Source organism: Hippocampus comes, unplaced genomic scaffold, assembly GCF_001891065.2.
Source record: "Hippocampus comes isolate QL1 unplaced genomic scaffold, H_comes_QL1_v1.1 scaffold9, whole genome shotgun sequence".
Classification (NCBI taxonomy): Eukaryota; Metazoa; Chordata; class Actinopteri; order Syngnathiformes; family Syngnathidae; genus Hippocampus; species Hippocampus comes.
The window spans coordinates 2,604,178-2,617,967 of NW_017805275.1; the positions used below are offsets into that span (position 1 = coordinate 2,604,178).

Genomic DNA, 13,790 nt, shown 5'->3' on the forward strand with positions numbered 1-13,790 from the left:
TATGTGGAATGATATTGAACAATGTGGAATTTTACTGGTGAAAAATGTGTAACATGGTGAAAATGTGGTATGATGTGAAATTATATAGAACGATCTGGCATGATGTGGAATTATATTGGTGAAAAATATGCAATATGTTTGGGAATTGTGGGAATGTTGAAATTTGTTCCCAATGTGAATTGAATGAGCTGGCATTTTTTAATTTCAAATGAGAATGATGTGAATCGGTGATCTTGAATGTGTCATTGGGAACGAATGATGATTTTTTTGTGATGGAAAAACTGTGATTGTTGGAATGGAAAAACACAGTAGCCCGCCTGATGTGAATGTTTGGAATATGTTGGTAAGATAGCATGGTTGGTAAATTGGACTGGTCAGAATCAATTGAGAAATGTTGAAGAACAAGGGTGTCAAAAAATGAGGAGGGTAAAATATCATATAATTAAATTGTGGAGTAGAAAATATTAACACAATTATCATGTTTTTGTGAATGTAAATCCGATCAGGAGGATCAGAAAGTGGCAAAAAAAATCTAATGTTGAGAAAGCACTTCGTGTCTTGTCAACAACTCAACAACACTTTGCTGTACACTAGATGGCGGAATAAACATGAGCTGGCTGCAATGTAGCAATATGTCGCCGTAGAAAAAGACAGTACACACGTCTCGTCTACTGCGCGTGGGCAACCTAACAAACATGATCGAAAGCCAGAAAGTGTTCCTTACATCGTCCTCCCTTGTTTGAATTTCACGAAACAGTCACTTGAAATGCCACCAAAGGGCAAAGGTGGCAAGGGTGCGAAAGGTTCGTACTCAATTAGTTGTGCATTTTTGTTTTTGCTTGAAAATGTTCATATTGTCTCAAATCAGGACTCGTATTGTGGCGTAGACTTGCTACTGTAGTTTTATTCCATGCATCTACTGTGTTATATGTATAGTACATAGGCTGCTTGACAGTTCCTCATTTCTTAATATTGTGGTCAGGAGGTGCATCAGGAAGTGCAGAAACTGAGAAAAAGGAGAAGGCACCAAAAGGAGGCACTGCTGTTAAGGTTTGATACTGTATCTCTTTTACTCTTTCTTTTCTGTCTATCTACTTGGTTGGCCTAAGCCAAAGTACTTGCGTGCAATTTCGACCAGGTTCGCCACATCCTCTGCGAAAAACATGGGAAATGCATGGAGGCAATGGAGAAATTGAAAGCGGGAGTTCGTTTCAGCGAAGTTGCGTCACAGTATAGTGAAGACAAAGCGAGACAAGGAGTAAGAACAACTTTTATTCAAGTCGTTCCTTAGCATTAACTGCAAAACCGAATTTCACTGGTGTTCTTTTGATTGTAGTCATTGTACAATTGTTTTGGAAAGGAAAGAGAACTAAGTACGGAATTTATCATGAAAATATTTTGGCTAATCTTCAATGTTTTGGACAGGGTGATCTGGGTTGGATGACCCGAGGATCCATGGTTGGACCTTTCCAAGAGGCCGCTTTTAACTTGGCCATCTCTTCTATGGATAAGCCTGTTTACACAGACCCTCCTGTCAAGACCAAATTTGGTTACCACATCATTATGGTGGAGGGGAAAAAGTAATGGGGCACCACACTAAATTGGGACATTCAATTTTACATTTTGCTCGATTGTAAATATTATTATTCCAGTTGGTCCCTTGATGCAATGTCTGTAAAGAAGAAAGATTAAAAAAAATGAAATTATTACTTTGTCATATTACTTGAACACGGCCATGTTATTTGGTTAACTATTTAAATTCACACAACTCAAAGTAATGAATGAATAGTTAGTCGAGTCCATTGAAGGTATGGGACTGCCTTTGAAGGACAATATTAAAGTTGGAATGTTGTACACAATAAGCAATTACTGAGTATGCCTGTTAACTGATCCACTGGCTATTATATAAAATGAACCACATGCCAGAGCCCTAGAAATGTCCTTATTGTATCTCACCCAGAAACAAAACTATAGGTTTTGCCTTTACAATGGTGGTGCTAAATGATTGTCTGATTGTGTTAATGTTTAAGTGTGTGTGCGTGCGTGTGCGTGTGTGTGTGTGTGTGTGTGTGTGTGTGTGTATATATAGATATATATATATATATCTATATATATATAGAAGAAAGAGAGAGGGAGCAGGAAAGCAGGCAGCCCAGAGCCTAGATGTCACATAAAATATGTTATTGTAGTATGTTAACCTGTACCATAAAAAAAACATTACATTATTTCAAAATAGGATAAAAGCATACTGTACAATCCAACCATCATTTATCCCACTTCTTTGTGATTATGCATAAATCACATTTTCCATTATCATGATGATGTTATTTTTCAATATATTTTGCAGTCCTAAGTAAAAAAAATCTTCAATCCAGCCCACTGAGGATTTACATAATCAGGTTTGTTGCATTAATTGAACCCCCCAAAAATGCTACTTTATGATTGAGCTTGTGTTGTGCACGAATGGGTGGATGTGAGGCTCTGTAGTTGTGGTGTAGTCTTTTTTCTGTTTACTTTAATAATTGGCTCATTAATTGTCAATACGAAAATAAAGAAAGCCACGTTAATATTCACGTCGACATGTAATTTTCCCTCTATTTTATTAAATATACAATTAATTGTAAATAAAATGGTAGTTGATCACATAAACGACCAATTAAATATTGAAATTAAATACAGTCTTGTAGCCATTTTTTCAAAATATAAATATTTTACCCGATCCTAAAATATAATGATGGATGTTTTTTACGTTTGTCGTTTTTGTTTTTGATTTTAAAACTAATGAACAAAACATGAAGTCCCGACATTTGAGTCTCAGTTTGATTGGCGGTTGATGGGAGTGCCACGTCATCCAGGCCACCAGGTGTCAGCAGTGTGCTGCTCGAGCTCGGCGAATTCCTGCTTTGACGTTGCTGAGGCTTGCTAGGTGATTGGCGAGCTAAGATGGCGGCGCCAGAGGAGCCTGAATTATCGCAGGCGCAGACCGAAAAACTCCTCCAATTTCAGGTGAACGACGACTAATACACGACCCGAAGCCAGTTCATTTTTGCCATCATACAATGGGGTGTGTTCTTTGAGCGCCAACTGGCACCGGTGGTCCAACTGTCAAGTGTTTGAAGCTTTTTCACACAGTCAACTTCGAGACTGAGCAACTTCGGCGCTAACGTTAGAACCAAAGCTAGCATTAGCTAGCATATCTTGCGAGTCAGCGGACTTTCAAGGGGATTGAATTGATTTGAATTGCAGACGATCGCTCGTGTCTTCAACAGAGCCCAAGACGTAATGCTCCGGTGTTAACTAAACATTAGTTTGGATCTGATTCGCTGATATTACGGCTCTGGTGTCACGACATCGCCGACCCCTTGTTTCAATGAGTTCAGTTTATCACGACAGTCAGGACCTAGCTGTCACTAAAGTTTTGCCACGTGTCTTTGAAGTCATCTTTGGACAACTTTCGGATTATTATAATGAAAACGATCCAATGCATGCTTTAATCCGCTATTGGAACTGTATCATAGTGCAGTTTCCTTGGTGGGCAGTTCGAGAGCGAGTAGCTCCTCTGCTAAGCTTCCGCTTCATGCTAGAAATGTTGTTGTGTTTTATGTCAATTTTGCCTTTGTTAACTTGCATGTCAAGTAATGTTTGAGTTTGTACACTTCATACATATATTTTCTTTCTGACAGGACCTTACCGGCTTGGAATCAATCGATCAATGTCGACGCACATTAGAGCAGCATAATTGGAACATTGAGGTAACCTGCCAAAGCTTTCATATGCTGACAAGTCAACTTTTGTCACACCATATAGTTCTATGTCAGCCACAACCATGAAACGTTTGGCCTCAACAATAATGTGCAAATTCTGTTTGCGTATACCATTGTAGCTGTAGTTTGGCTTAGTGTAAAATTGCAGTGCACCGTACTAAGAAATGTTTTTGGGGGTTTTCAAAAGAAAATTACCCTGTAGGTCTCGACTAATGTCAACCTGCGACCCCCATCTTCCTATTGTTGCAACATATTTTTATTGAGATTAAGGAGTTCAGCATTTTTTTTTTGTGTAAAATTACCTCTGAAAATACATGTACAGCAAACAAGATTTTTAAATGTTGATTCGAATGCTTTTTGCCTGCCACCAATCACATATTGCTGTCCAAAGGCTAAGCCACATTGTAGTTGTTTAAGTGGGTGACAATTCCCGTCCGTCGCTTACCTAAGGCGTAGAAAAAAAAGTAGTGTGTTTCCGGTAACCCGACCGACCGAGAATTTCTACGTCGAAAAAAAACTTGACGGTCAGCATTTTTTTCAAACAACCCTCTACATTTTTGTGTAGAGGGTTTACATCGGTGCAAACTCGCGATATTCACATTGAGCGCGTGCGTCGTTTGCCCTGTTGTCTGTCAACAACATTGAAACATGGCGGCGGCCGCGATCTCCGATGACAGTTTAAACCGCGTTTTCTGTGTTACAGTCGTATGCTCACAACGTAATTTTAAGAAAATAGCATCCATTGATGTATCCAAAAAATTCAGCGAACTATTTGATGAACACTACGGGCCGAGTAAAAACCGAGGGCGGAGGAGGACGGCGGCGGCGCGCCCCGGCCCCCCGAGTCCGGAGCGGGGAGAAAACTAAATAGGTGGCGGTGGCGCCGGCCGCGGAGCGGCGGGTTCAATGTCTTCTTGTTTTATGTTTTATGGTTATTTTGTTTAAATTTTTGATGGAAAAAAAAAAAACTTTGTCCGACCTACCGACCCTATGCTGAAATTTCATGTTACCGGAAACACACTATCTTTTTTGTTTGGCCTAATATTTTTCTTGTGCGAACTTGGTACACCTCTGCACTGCTCCGGGAAAAAAAAATCTGAATATGAAAACATCCTTGCTGTCCTCAACCCACCCAAAATGGCTAACTAGTTGAGAATCACTGCTTTGTGTCTTCAACCTGGTAGGTAGGTAGGCAGGCAGGTAGGCAGGTAGGATGGATGACAGGCAGGTGAATAGATAGACGGATGGATGGATGGATGGATGGATGGATGGATGGATGGATGGATTGTTAATCTACTCATGTCCTGTCGAAATGTCTTTGAGCAAGACACTGAACCCTAATCCCGGTGGATCTGGCAGCGCCTTGCATGGCAGCAGCCTCACAGTGTATGATTGTGTACATGAATGGGTGAATGTGAGACTTTGTAAAGCTCTTTGGGAACCTTGTGGTGTAGATAAAGTGCTATAAGAGAATTCCATTTTCAATTTGATATTGTTTATTGTAATACAGGTGAATTAATTGCTTGTCTTTGTTTAAAAAAAAAAAACAATGGGCGAGGTCCCTGGAAAAATAATGCACATTAAATCGCAATCGCAATATTGAGGGGATTGATGTCAATGAAGATGCTTTTTTACATTGTACCGGGCCCATGAAGGTTTATCCTTGCCCTCCCTTTATTCCTTGTTTTTCCATTAGACCACCGAGTATATAGTTATATTGTCTCCAGGCCACAACCCAGGGTAGGTCTGCTGCCTTCTACTGGAAAAATGACTTTTTATTGCTTGTGGACAAATTATGAGCTCAAGTTTGAAATGAAACAACCCGATAAGATTTCCAATTTTTTTCCACTCATTGATTTAATTGGCTTTGTATTCCAGGGTTTGCTAGGATGGAGTTATTACTTGATAATATAGTTTTTTAATGATCCCACCACTGGAGAAGGGCTTTTCGTGCTTGGTCAGAAGTTGGGCTTCAGGTGTACCTGGCGAGTACTGTATAGCCTCATCATAGTCCCCCAAAGTGTTGTTCCTGTTGTCAGTTTTGACTTTTTCCTTCAGGGGTCATGATTAAGTTAAATGTTTTGGGGTCATGATTAAGTTAAATGTTTTGGGGTCATGATTAAGTTAAATGTTTTGGGGTCATGATTAAGTTAAATGTTTTGGGGTCATGATTAAGTTAAATGTTTTGGGGTCATGATTAAGTTAAATGTTTTGGGGTCATGATTAAGTTAAATGTTTTGGGGTCATGATTAAGTTAAATGTTTTGCCTTTTAGGCTGCAGTACAAGACAGGCTCAACGAGGAGGAAGGCGTGCCCAGTGTGTTCAACCCTCCGCCATCTAGACCATTACAGGTCAACACAACAGACCACCGAGTATATAGTTATATTGTCTCCAGGCCACAACCCAGGGTAGGTCTGCTGCCTTCTACTGGAAAAATGACTTTTTATTGCTTTTGGACAAATTATGAGCTCAAGTTTGAAATGAAACAACCCGATAAGATTTCCAATTTTTTTCCACTCATTGATTTAATTGGCTTTGTATTCCAGGGTTTGCTAGGATGGAGTTATTACTTGATAATGCTACCTTTCAGATTTACTTATTACACACTTCTGGACATATTCAGGTAAGATGACTAAATTGATATGGACCTTGAGCTTGGGGACAGATCACAGAAGGGCTCTATTTTGTCTTCCAGGTTTGCCCTGCGGTTCGTGCGGCCGGACCCCCGTGGTCGTGTTACAGACCCCGTTGGGGATGTTGTTTCATTTATTCGTAGTTTTGAGGAAAAGTACGGTCGCTCACATCCGGTTTTTTACCAGGGAGCATACAGTCAAGTGAGTTCAGAGGATTGCCTGATTGATTGATTGCATAATAGTAATTAATTGGTTGTTAAGAATTTGCCAGTTGTAGGGCTGAACAATTTATCAAATCTAAATCGACATCGCAATGTAGTAGAATGCAGTTTTCAAATCGCAGACTGCAAATTTGACGAAGAAAAAAAAAACAAAATCATTTTGGTCAGTTGGTAGGCTTAATTTTACAAACACATTTATTTTATATATTTATGCAATGTCTAGTGTAGTCCACTTGTTTACATGTCATTCTTTCATGAAACATGGGGTCATGAAGCCACAGTTTTGTTTGCATTGTTGATGTAATCTGACTTCATGACTCACTGACTGAATCCCTAAAATACTGCAAGTCAAAGTGTTTAGTATGTTAACAATTTAACTTAATTTAGGTAGATAAAATGTCTTTCACATTAACATATGGTTCATTTGCCTTAATTTAATGTAAGCCTTATCTAAAAGACCACAACATTTATGTACAGTAAATCTGGTATTGTTTATTGGAATAAAGATTAATTTATTGCTTGTGTTTGTTAAAAAAATAATACGAGGGAAGACGACCCTGAAAAAAAAAATGGCATTTTAAATCGCAATTTCAATATTTGGGGGTTGGGGGGAATCACAGTTCTATTGTTTTTCGAAATTGTACATCCCTAGTCATTTGTGTGGAACAGACATTTGATGAATTGGCTCTAGGATCAATTTAGTTGGCTATGGGAAGTAGAGCTCGAGCCACAAAAACCTCCAGTCTCATTCTTTTTTACAATAAATTGTCTTACATATGTTGACAGGCACTAAATGATGCCAAACGGGAGCTCCGCTACCTTCTAGTGTACCTCCATGGAGACGATCATCAAGACACTGATGAATTTTGCCGGTATGTGTTGTGGACTTGTTGGTCTTCTGTTGTCTACAGATGTTCTCAAAGCACGTGAACTGTTTGTAAAAGCATAGATTAATTTTGTGCTGCTGTGTCATTGTCTGTAGCTCCACATTATGTACAGAAGAGGTAGTGACCTTTGTCAACACCCGAATGCTGTTCTGGGCATGCTCAACAAGCAAGCCTGAGGGCTACAGAGGTAAACAGATGAGTTCCTATTTAACTCAACATTCAGTCCTGTATATTGTTTAATGGTGTCTTATTTTCAGTTGGGCACAAGGGCAAGTGAAAACGTGTGAACATGTGTTGTTGGTTCTGCTGCTTTTCCTCAAATTTTGAGTACCGCACCCAAACATGCCTCACTCTTATTTTTTGCCAGGCCTGATGTGTGTACTTTTTGACAACAGCTAGCAGCATTGTGGACTCATAAAAGCTTCTGTCTATTCCACTTAGTTTCCCAAGCGTTGCGGGAGAACACTTATCCATTCCTGGCCATGATCATGCTGAAGGACCGCAAGATGACAGTCGTTGGCCGCCTCGAGGGTCTCATCCAGCCAGAGGACTTTGTCAGTCAGCTCACCTTCATTATGGAAGCCAACCAAACATATCTGATGTCTGAGCGCCTTGAACGGTACTGACACTGGTAGAACTCTCAGACACTTAAGAACAATTCAGCAACATTCAGACGCATGCTTTACTTTTTTTAATGTCGGGTAATGTGATATGTCCTTATGCATCCACACTGTCATCAGTACATCATGTAATCCCCCATACAATGCACCTTTAATAATATTATAAACACATCTGAACACAAAATTGCATTGAGAATAAGAGCATTGGATTGCAAAATATAATACAAACCATGTAACACTGCAACGGGCCCTCTCTGTTTACAGTCAACACATTTTCCCCACATCAACCTATCAGCTCACAATATACATGATTAATGAAAATAAAAAGAACCCAACCCAAATTTTAGCATTTTCCACAAGGGGGTGAGTCAGAGGCGGCTATGCGAATCCACAGCTGCCGAACTGCAGGTATGCATGTGCCTGTTGCTCGTTATAAAATGAACCTACAGCTGTAGCTTCCTGTAGGCATACAAAGTAGGATTACAGAGGATGACAATTTTCAAGAAAAATGAGGCTGTGCTGAAATACTTCTTGGTTCCATTGTTGTTTCAAATTTGCACTCAAACTAAATTATGTGCTTCCATATAGTGGTTGACAGTGGAATTACACCCAAAACAGATGAGAGAGAGGACTGTCAACCTGGACACTCATTTAATTTATTTTAAACTAATTCTACTTTGAACAGCCCATTTATGGCGAGAGGTGTTCCAAAAATCTGTTAGAGGGTGACGCACAATTTTTACACTTGAATGCGTATTGAAGAAATCCATATGTAAGTGATTGTTAAAAAAAAAAACTATGATATAGCTTGGGTGCAAAAAATGAACCACGAAAAAGTGAGGCTTCACTGTGGATGAATGTTTTCTATTTCAGAGAGGAGAGGAGTCAGACCCAAGTGCTAAGACAACAGCAAGACGAGGCGTACCAGGCATCCCTCCGTGCTGACCAGGAGAAGGACCGAAAGAAGCGAGAGGAGGAGGAGCAACGGAGGCAAGAGGAGGAGAAGGTCCGGCAATGCGCTCTCGCAGAGGAGCGGAGACGACGAGTGAGTCTCACTGTGCATCACAACCCGTTACCCTGTTAAATAAACAATCCAGGTCATATTGCATATTGTCTTCTACCAGACACTGGAAGAGGAGAAGGAGAGGAAGTCGGAATGTCTTCCGCCAGAGCCACTTACAGATGATCCAGAAAGTGTCAAAATAGTGTTCAAGCTGCCCAATGACACGCGCGTGGAAAGACGATTCCTCTTTGGGCAGTCGCTTACGGTGAGTCTTCACTCAGGGATGTAGTTTGTGTATGCTAAAACTGTACTCAAAATTCTGTTAAATTTGGGTTTTGCACTTTATATTCATCAATATAGTTTGACTTAACCACCTAAAAAATATACATACTCTAGCTATATAGTATATTACTTTGAATGATCCATTTGACATTAAAAAAAAAAAAAAAAAAGAAAATTCACAAGTCCCACAATACTAACGTGGCAAGAGTCAGATTGATAATGTGAATCATTCAAAGGAGTTCCCCACACTATCAGTCTGGGATTGCTCCAATGTTATCTGCTCGGGAAAGTCGGGACATTCAGTCCAATACTTTGAGATGATTGATCGATGCGGCAACGTGTGCACGCCTACCGCATTCGTCCTCCAGTGTTGCCATGTTTGGTTCCCCTGGCTGCCCGGTAGTCGACTGGTTAGCACATCGGCCTCAAACTGCAGAGGTGCAGGGCCAGATTCCAGCTCTGGCCTTCCTGTGTGGAATTTGCATGTTCTCCCCGTGCCTGTGTGGCTTTTCTCGGGGTACTCCCCTCCCACATTTCAAAAACATGCATGGCAGGTTAATGGAACACACTAAATTGTCCTTAGGTGTGATTGTGAGCACCATTGGTTGTTGGTCTCCGTGTGCCCTGTGATTGGCTGGCAATCAGTTCAGGGTGGACCCCGCCTATTGCCCGAAGACTACTGGCATAGGCTCCAGCACGCCCGCAACCCTTGTGAGGATAAGCGGATAAGAAAATGGATGGATGGATGTTTCCCCTGGCTTCAGCGTTTCTTGTTTTTGTCACAGCCTCATATCCTGCCTCCAAGCACATTGTTGCTTTGTGATTGGTCTGCACAACCAGTGGTGCGGCTCGGAGCAAATCAGCAGACTCGAGACAAAATGGTTTCTTGGAATTTTTGTGAACTCATAAATACTGTGAGAACACTGTAAAATGCATTTCCACAGCTGGTGAAATGTCCTCTTCATATGGAGCTCACAGCTATCAAAGCCATTGTGTGAAGCTGCTGTTCTTGCAGAAAACTTTAGTACCCAACCTTGAAACTCAACAAAAGCTTAGCTGTAATTCCATTATAATGAGTCCATTATTTGAACTTGAAACCCAAAATATACATATTGAACTAAAATCAAAGGGAAAATGAGAAAAGTGGTGAATGCCTTTCTTAATAATGTCCCAATCTAATTACATGATCGGAATTCAGATCTGATCACATGGTTTTCAGCTGATCGGGGATCGTTGAACACACATGGGTTTTCCTTATTTTCTGAGATTGTATAGGTCAGCGGTCCCCAACCTTTTTTGCCCCACGGACCAGTTTATGTCAGACAATATTTTCACGGACCGGCATTTAAGGTGTGGCAGATAAATGCTCCAAAATAATATGGTATGAGCTGCATGAACACTGTGGCGTTTTCGAGAGATGATAATAAACACGAGGAGCGTCTAATCTGGCTGCAACACTCTGATCGCTAAGGTAATGTTTATTGCCTTCAAAATACGATACAACGCAAATTCAAAGTGCATGAAAATGTCGACTCACCACAATGCTGAATCAGTGCGAGCCCCGAGCTTGATTTTCCTCAACTGGGCGGTCCCATCTTGGGGTAATAGGAGACAATGACACCTGAAGTGTGTGCTTTATGTCGAGTCTACTTCGTAATTTTGTTTTCGTCGTCGTTGCTGCAGAAACCCCCCGCCTCACACAGGTTGCATGTCGGAAATAGCAACAGTGCTATTGTGGCGATCTCAGAGTATTCAGCCATAACTTGAATCCAGAACACTGGCAGAGTTGTTGTCTCGAACGTACTTTTAAGGCCGTTGTCATTTGCGATCTCCAGCAGTTTATTTTACTCATTTAGCAAGCGCCGGCGTTTTGTTTTTAGCGTAATCGGTCACGTGACGGAGAAGCGTGGTGTGACGTGCGTCAAGAGTGACACAGACAGATGTAACGGAGAATCGGGTAATTTTTCAAAATAAAATATCTTTCGTATTCCAAAATAAATAGAACGGAATTAATGTAAGTTCTTATTGTGCGGCCTGGTACCACCGGTCCGCGGACCGGCGGTTGGGGACCCCTGGTATAGGTTACAAGGTGATCACATCATCTGAAGATATACATATCTTGTCGAAGTAGTTTAATTTTGTTTTATGTTACGTTTAGTTTTTTGTGATGCACAGTGGTCAGAGTGGCAGTAAAAGAAGCGCACTCACACACCCACCCACTTTTTTTGCTACAAAATTAAACTATTTTTATTTCAAATCAACCCAACTGTATTTATGGAGCACTTTAAAGCACCGCTGCTTCCAAAGTGCTCTTTATGGAGCAAAAATAAGTCTTATAACACCAACGATGGTTTATACAATAGAAGACTGTAAAATGCACAAAAACAGTCAAATGAAAACCAAGTCTCGTGTTGAGTCAAGAGCCAAAGATAAAAAATCGAAACACCTGTAACAGCCGAGCATTGTCTTTCCAATCTGTCGTAAATGTCCAAGATCTTCATTCATCTTTTTCGTTCTCAGGTAATCTATGACTTCCTGTTCTCGTTGAAAGAAAGCCCGGAGAAGTTTCAGATCGTCACCAACTTCCCTCGCCGAGTGCTGCCCTGCCTTCCAACCGAGGAGCAGCCCAACCCTCCCACGCTGAAAGAGGCGGGACTCAGCCGTTCTGAGGTCCTTTTTGTTCAGGATCTTACGGACGATTAACAAACAAAACAAAAAGACCTCAAGCCACTTCTGTGTGGGAACACCTTCTCCAATGCTCAGCCGTACCCCCACTCCTTTGTCCTTTTTTTGTTGAATGGCCACTAAGGGATCATTGAGTAAAAATTTGGAATTTTGTTGAATTCCCCTTGGGCAGTTGTCGTTCGCCTGCGTTTACAGGGTTCCCAATAGCCTGGAAAGTCTTGAATTTTATTAAATATTTGTTGAAGTTCATCTTTGAATCCCTTTCTGTCCACGGAGGTCTCATCTCATGTGTATCAGTTGCCTGTTCATTTTGTCTTTACCCAGGAGTCAAGTAGTTCTTGCAGAGGCTGGTATTCCCTCCACTGAGAAAATATTCCGACAAGTAGCTGGGTCTCTTGCTAAATCGCATGACCAAAATTACCTTAGAGTAATTCGCCTTGGCTTTGTTTTAGTATTGTCACAAGAAAGAAAGAAAAAAAATGTTTTGACACTGGTTAGAAATGCCTTTGAGTTTTCCATTTTTTGTCTTCTTTTTTACTTCCGTATGACGCATAAGACAGAGCCAGATTTCAACTAAAAGGAAACATGGGAACCCTGTTTTAAACGAGTAACATGTACATAAGTGTTCATAAACATGGAATTTGCCCCCCCATCCCACCCCAACTCATCTGTGTCATATAATGACCAGATGCATGTTGACTGTGCAGACTGACGCTCAAGTTTCACAAAAGGGGCCACAGCTTTTTTTCCCCATGTGACATGCTCTGCTAGGCTGCCGTCACTCACCGTTTTGCTTGTAACATCCAAATAAACTCTTGTAAAGATGACATTTCCCCAGCTATAAATTAAAAAAAAAGTGGGTTTATTGAACATTTGTGGTTGCATCAGTTTGAAATGAGACACGCGTTGTAATAGGTATATGTAATACATTTATTAGTGAACAACCCTCTCCAATCAGCCACAATTAAAAAAAATATGATTGCACTACTTGGTAAAGCATAACTAGCAACTTTCATTTAAAAAAAGTACAAATCTTAAAAAGTTAACAGTATACAGATGCATATAATACACTAACAAGTTCATGTTAAATGCTACAAACAATGATTCCAATGGAATGAAAAATTAAAACAATTTCCTCTATGTAATATATATATATATATATGTGTGTAAATATATATATATTAGTTTCCATCCTCCCACCCCCCACATTACAAACATGGAAAAATGAGGTAACTGTAAATGTGCAAGTACCAAAGCAAAACATATTTGCCAAACACAACACGTGCCTCTGGCTCTTGGTGGGTGGGCTGAGGACCCCTTAACGACCAGGCCAGGTAAGGACAGTCAACCATGATCCCACCGCAGCCCCCCCCCCCAAAAAAAATCATTGGTATACCTGAAATGGCATCTACGAAGCAATCAATCACAAATCCGAACAAATCTTAGCTGCTTATTGGAACACCTTTTTTTTGTTGCACCAGACAAACTGTGAGATTATCGAAGAAAGTTAACAGAAAGACTACAAGACTCTATTCTGTTGTCCTCATAAACTGCTTCAGTGGGAGGCTTGTTATTCTTGTTTAGTGGGGTAACTGGATAATGTCATGTGTTGGATACTCCCAAAAGTAAGCGCTAATATCAACATGAAGTACATGTGAACAATACATTTTAAGATATTGATACACTGAGAGCAA

At 40.5% G+C, this 13,790-nt stretch overlaps 2 protein-coding genes across 2 annotated transcripts; both read left to right on the top strand.

The window, feature by feature from the left end:
• Nucleotides 1-662: 662 nt before the first annotated feature.
• On the top strand, nucleotides 663-1,986 carry pin4 (protein (peptidylprolyl cis/trans isomerase) NIMA-interacting, 4 (parvulin)). The gene is made up of 4 exons (XM_019869931.1): nucleotides 663-803; nucleotides 983-1,050; nucleotides 1,139-1,258; nucleotides 1,426-1,986. The coding sequence occupies exons 1-4, from the start codon at nucleotides 767-769 to the stop codon at nucleotides 1,582-1,584; spliced, it is 384 nt and encodes a 127-aa protein (XP_019725490.1). The 5' UTR covers nucleotides 663-766; the 3' UTR covers nucleotides 1,585-1,986.
• An 849-nt stretch (nucleotides 1,987-2,835) lies between these two features.
• On the top strand, nucleotides 2,836-12,941 carry faf2 (Fas associated factor family member 2). Its single transcript, XM_019869926.1, has 11 exons — nucleotides 2,836-3,006; nucleotides 3,684-3,752; nucleotides 6,039-6,173; nucleotides 6,312-6,388; nucleotides 6,461-6,599; nucleotides 7,406-7,491; nucleotides 7,602-7,693; nucleotides 7,948-8,125; nucleotides 9,000-9,171; nucleotides 9,251-9,394; nucleotides 11,932-12,941. Exons 1-11 carry the CDS (start codon nucleotides 2,944-2,946, stop codon nucleotides 12,112-12,114), a joined length of 1,338 nt encoding a protein of 445 aa, XP_019725485.1. The 5' UTR covers nucleotides 2,836-2,943; the 3' UTR covers nucleotides 12,115-12,941.
• Nucleotides 12,942-13,790: the final 849 nt, after the last annotated feature.

Excerpts from the sequence above, each read along its gene's own strand:
- pin4 (XM_019869931.1), top strand. The coding sequence starts at position 767 with ATGCCACCAAAGGGCAAAGGTGGCAAGGGTGCGAAAG. Across the intron at positions 1,051-1,138 it reads AAGGAGGCACTGCTGTTAAG|GTTCGCCACATCCTCTGCGA; the intron begins GTTTGATACTGT and ends AATTTCGACCAG. Across the intron at positions 1,259-1,425 it reads AAGACAAAGCGAGACAAGGA|GGTGATCTGGGTTGGATGAC; the intron begins GTAAGAACAACT and ends TGTTTTGGACAG.
- faf2 (XM_019869926.1), top strand. The coding sequence starts at position 2,944 with ATGGCGGCGCCAGAGGAGCCTGAATTATCGCAGGCGCAGACCGAAAAA. Across the intron at positions 6,389-6,460 it reads ACACTTCTGGACATATTCAG|GTTTGCCCTGCGGTTCGTGC; the intron begins GTAAGATGACTA and ends TTTGTCTTCCAG. Across the intron at positions 7,694-7,947 it reads CAAGCCTGAGGGCTACAGAG|TTTCCCAAGCGTTGCGGGAG; the intron begins GTAAACAGATGA and ends TATTCCACTTAG.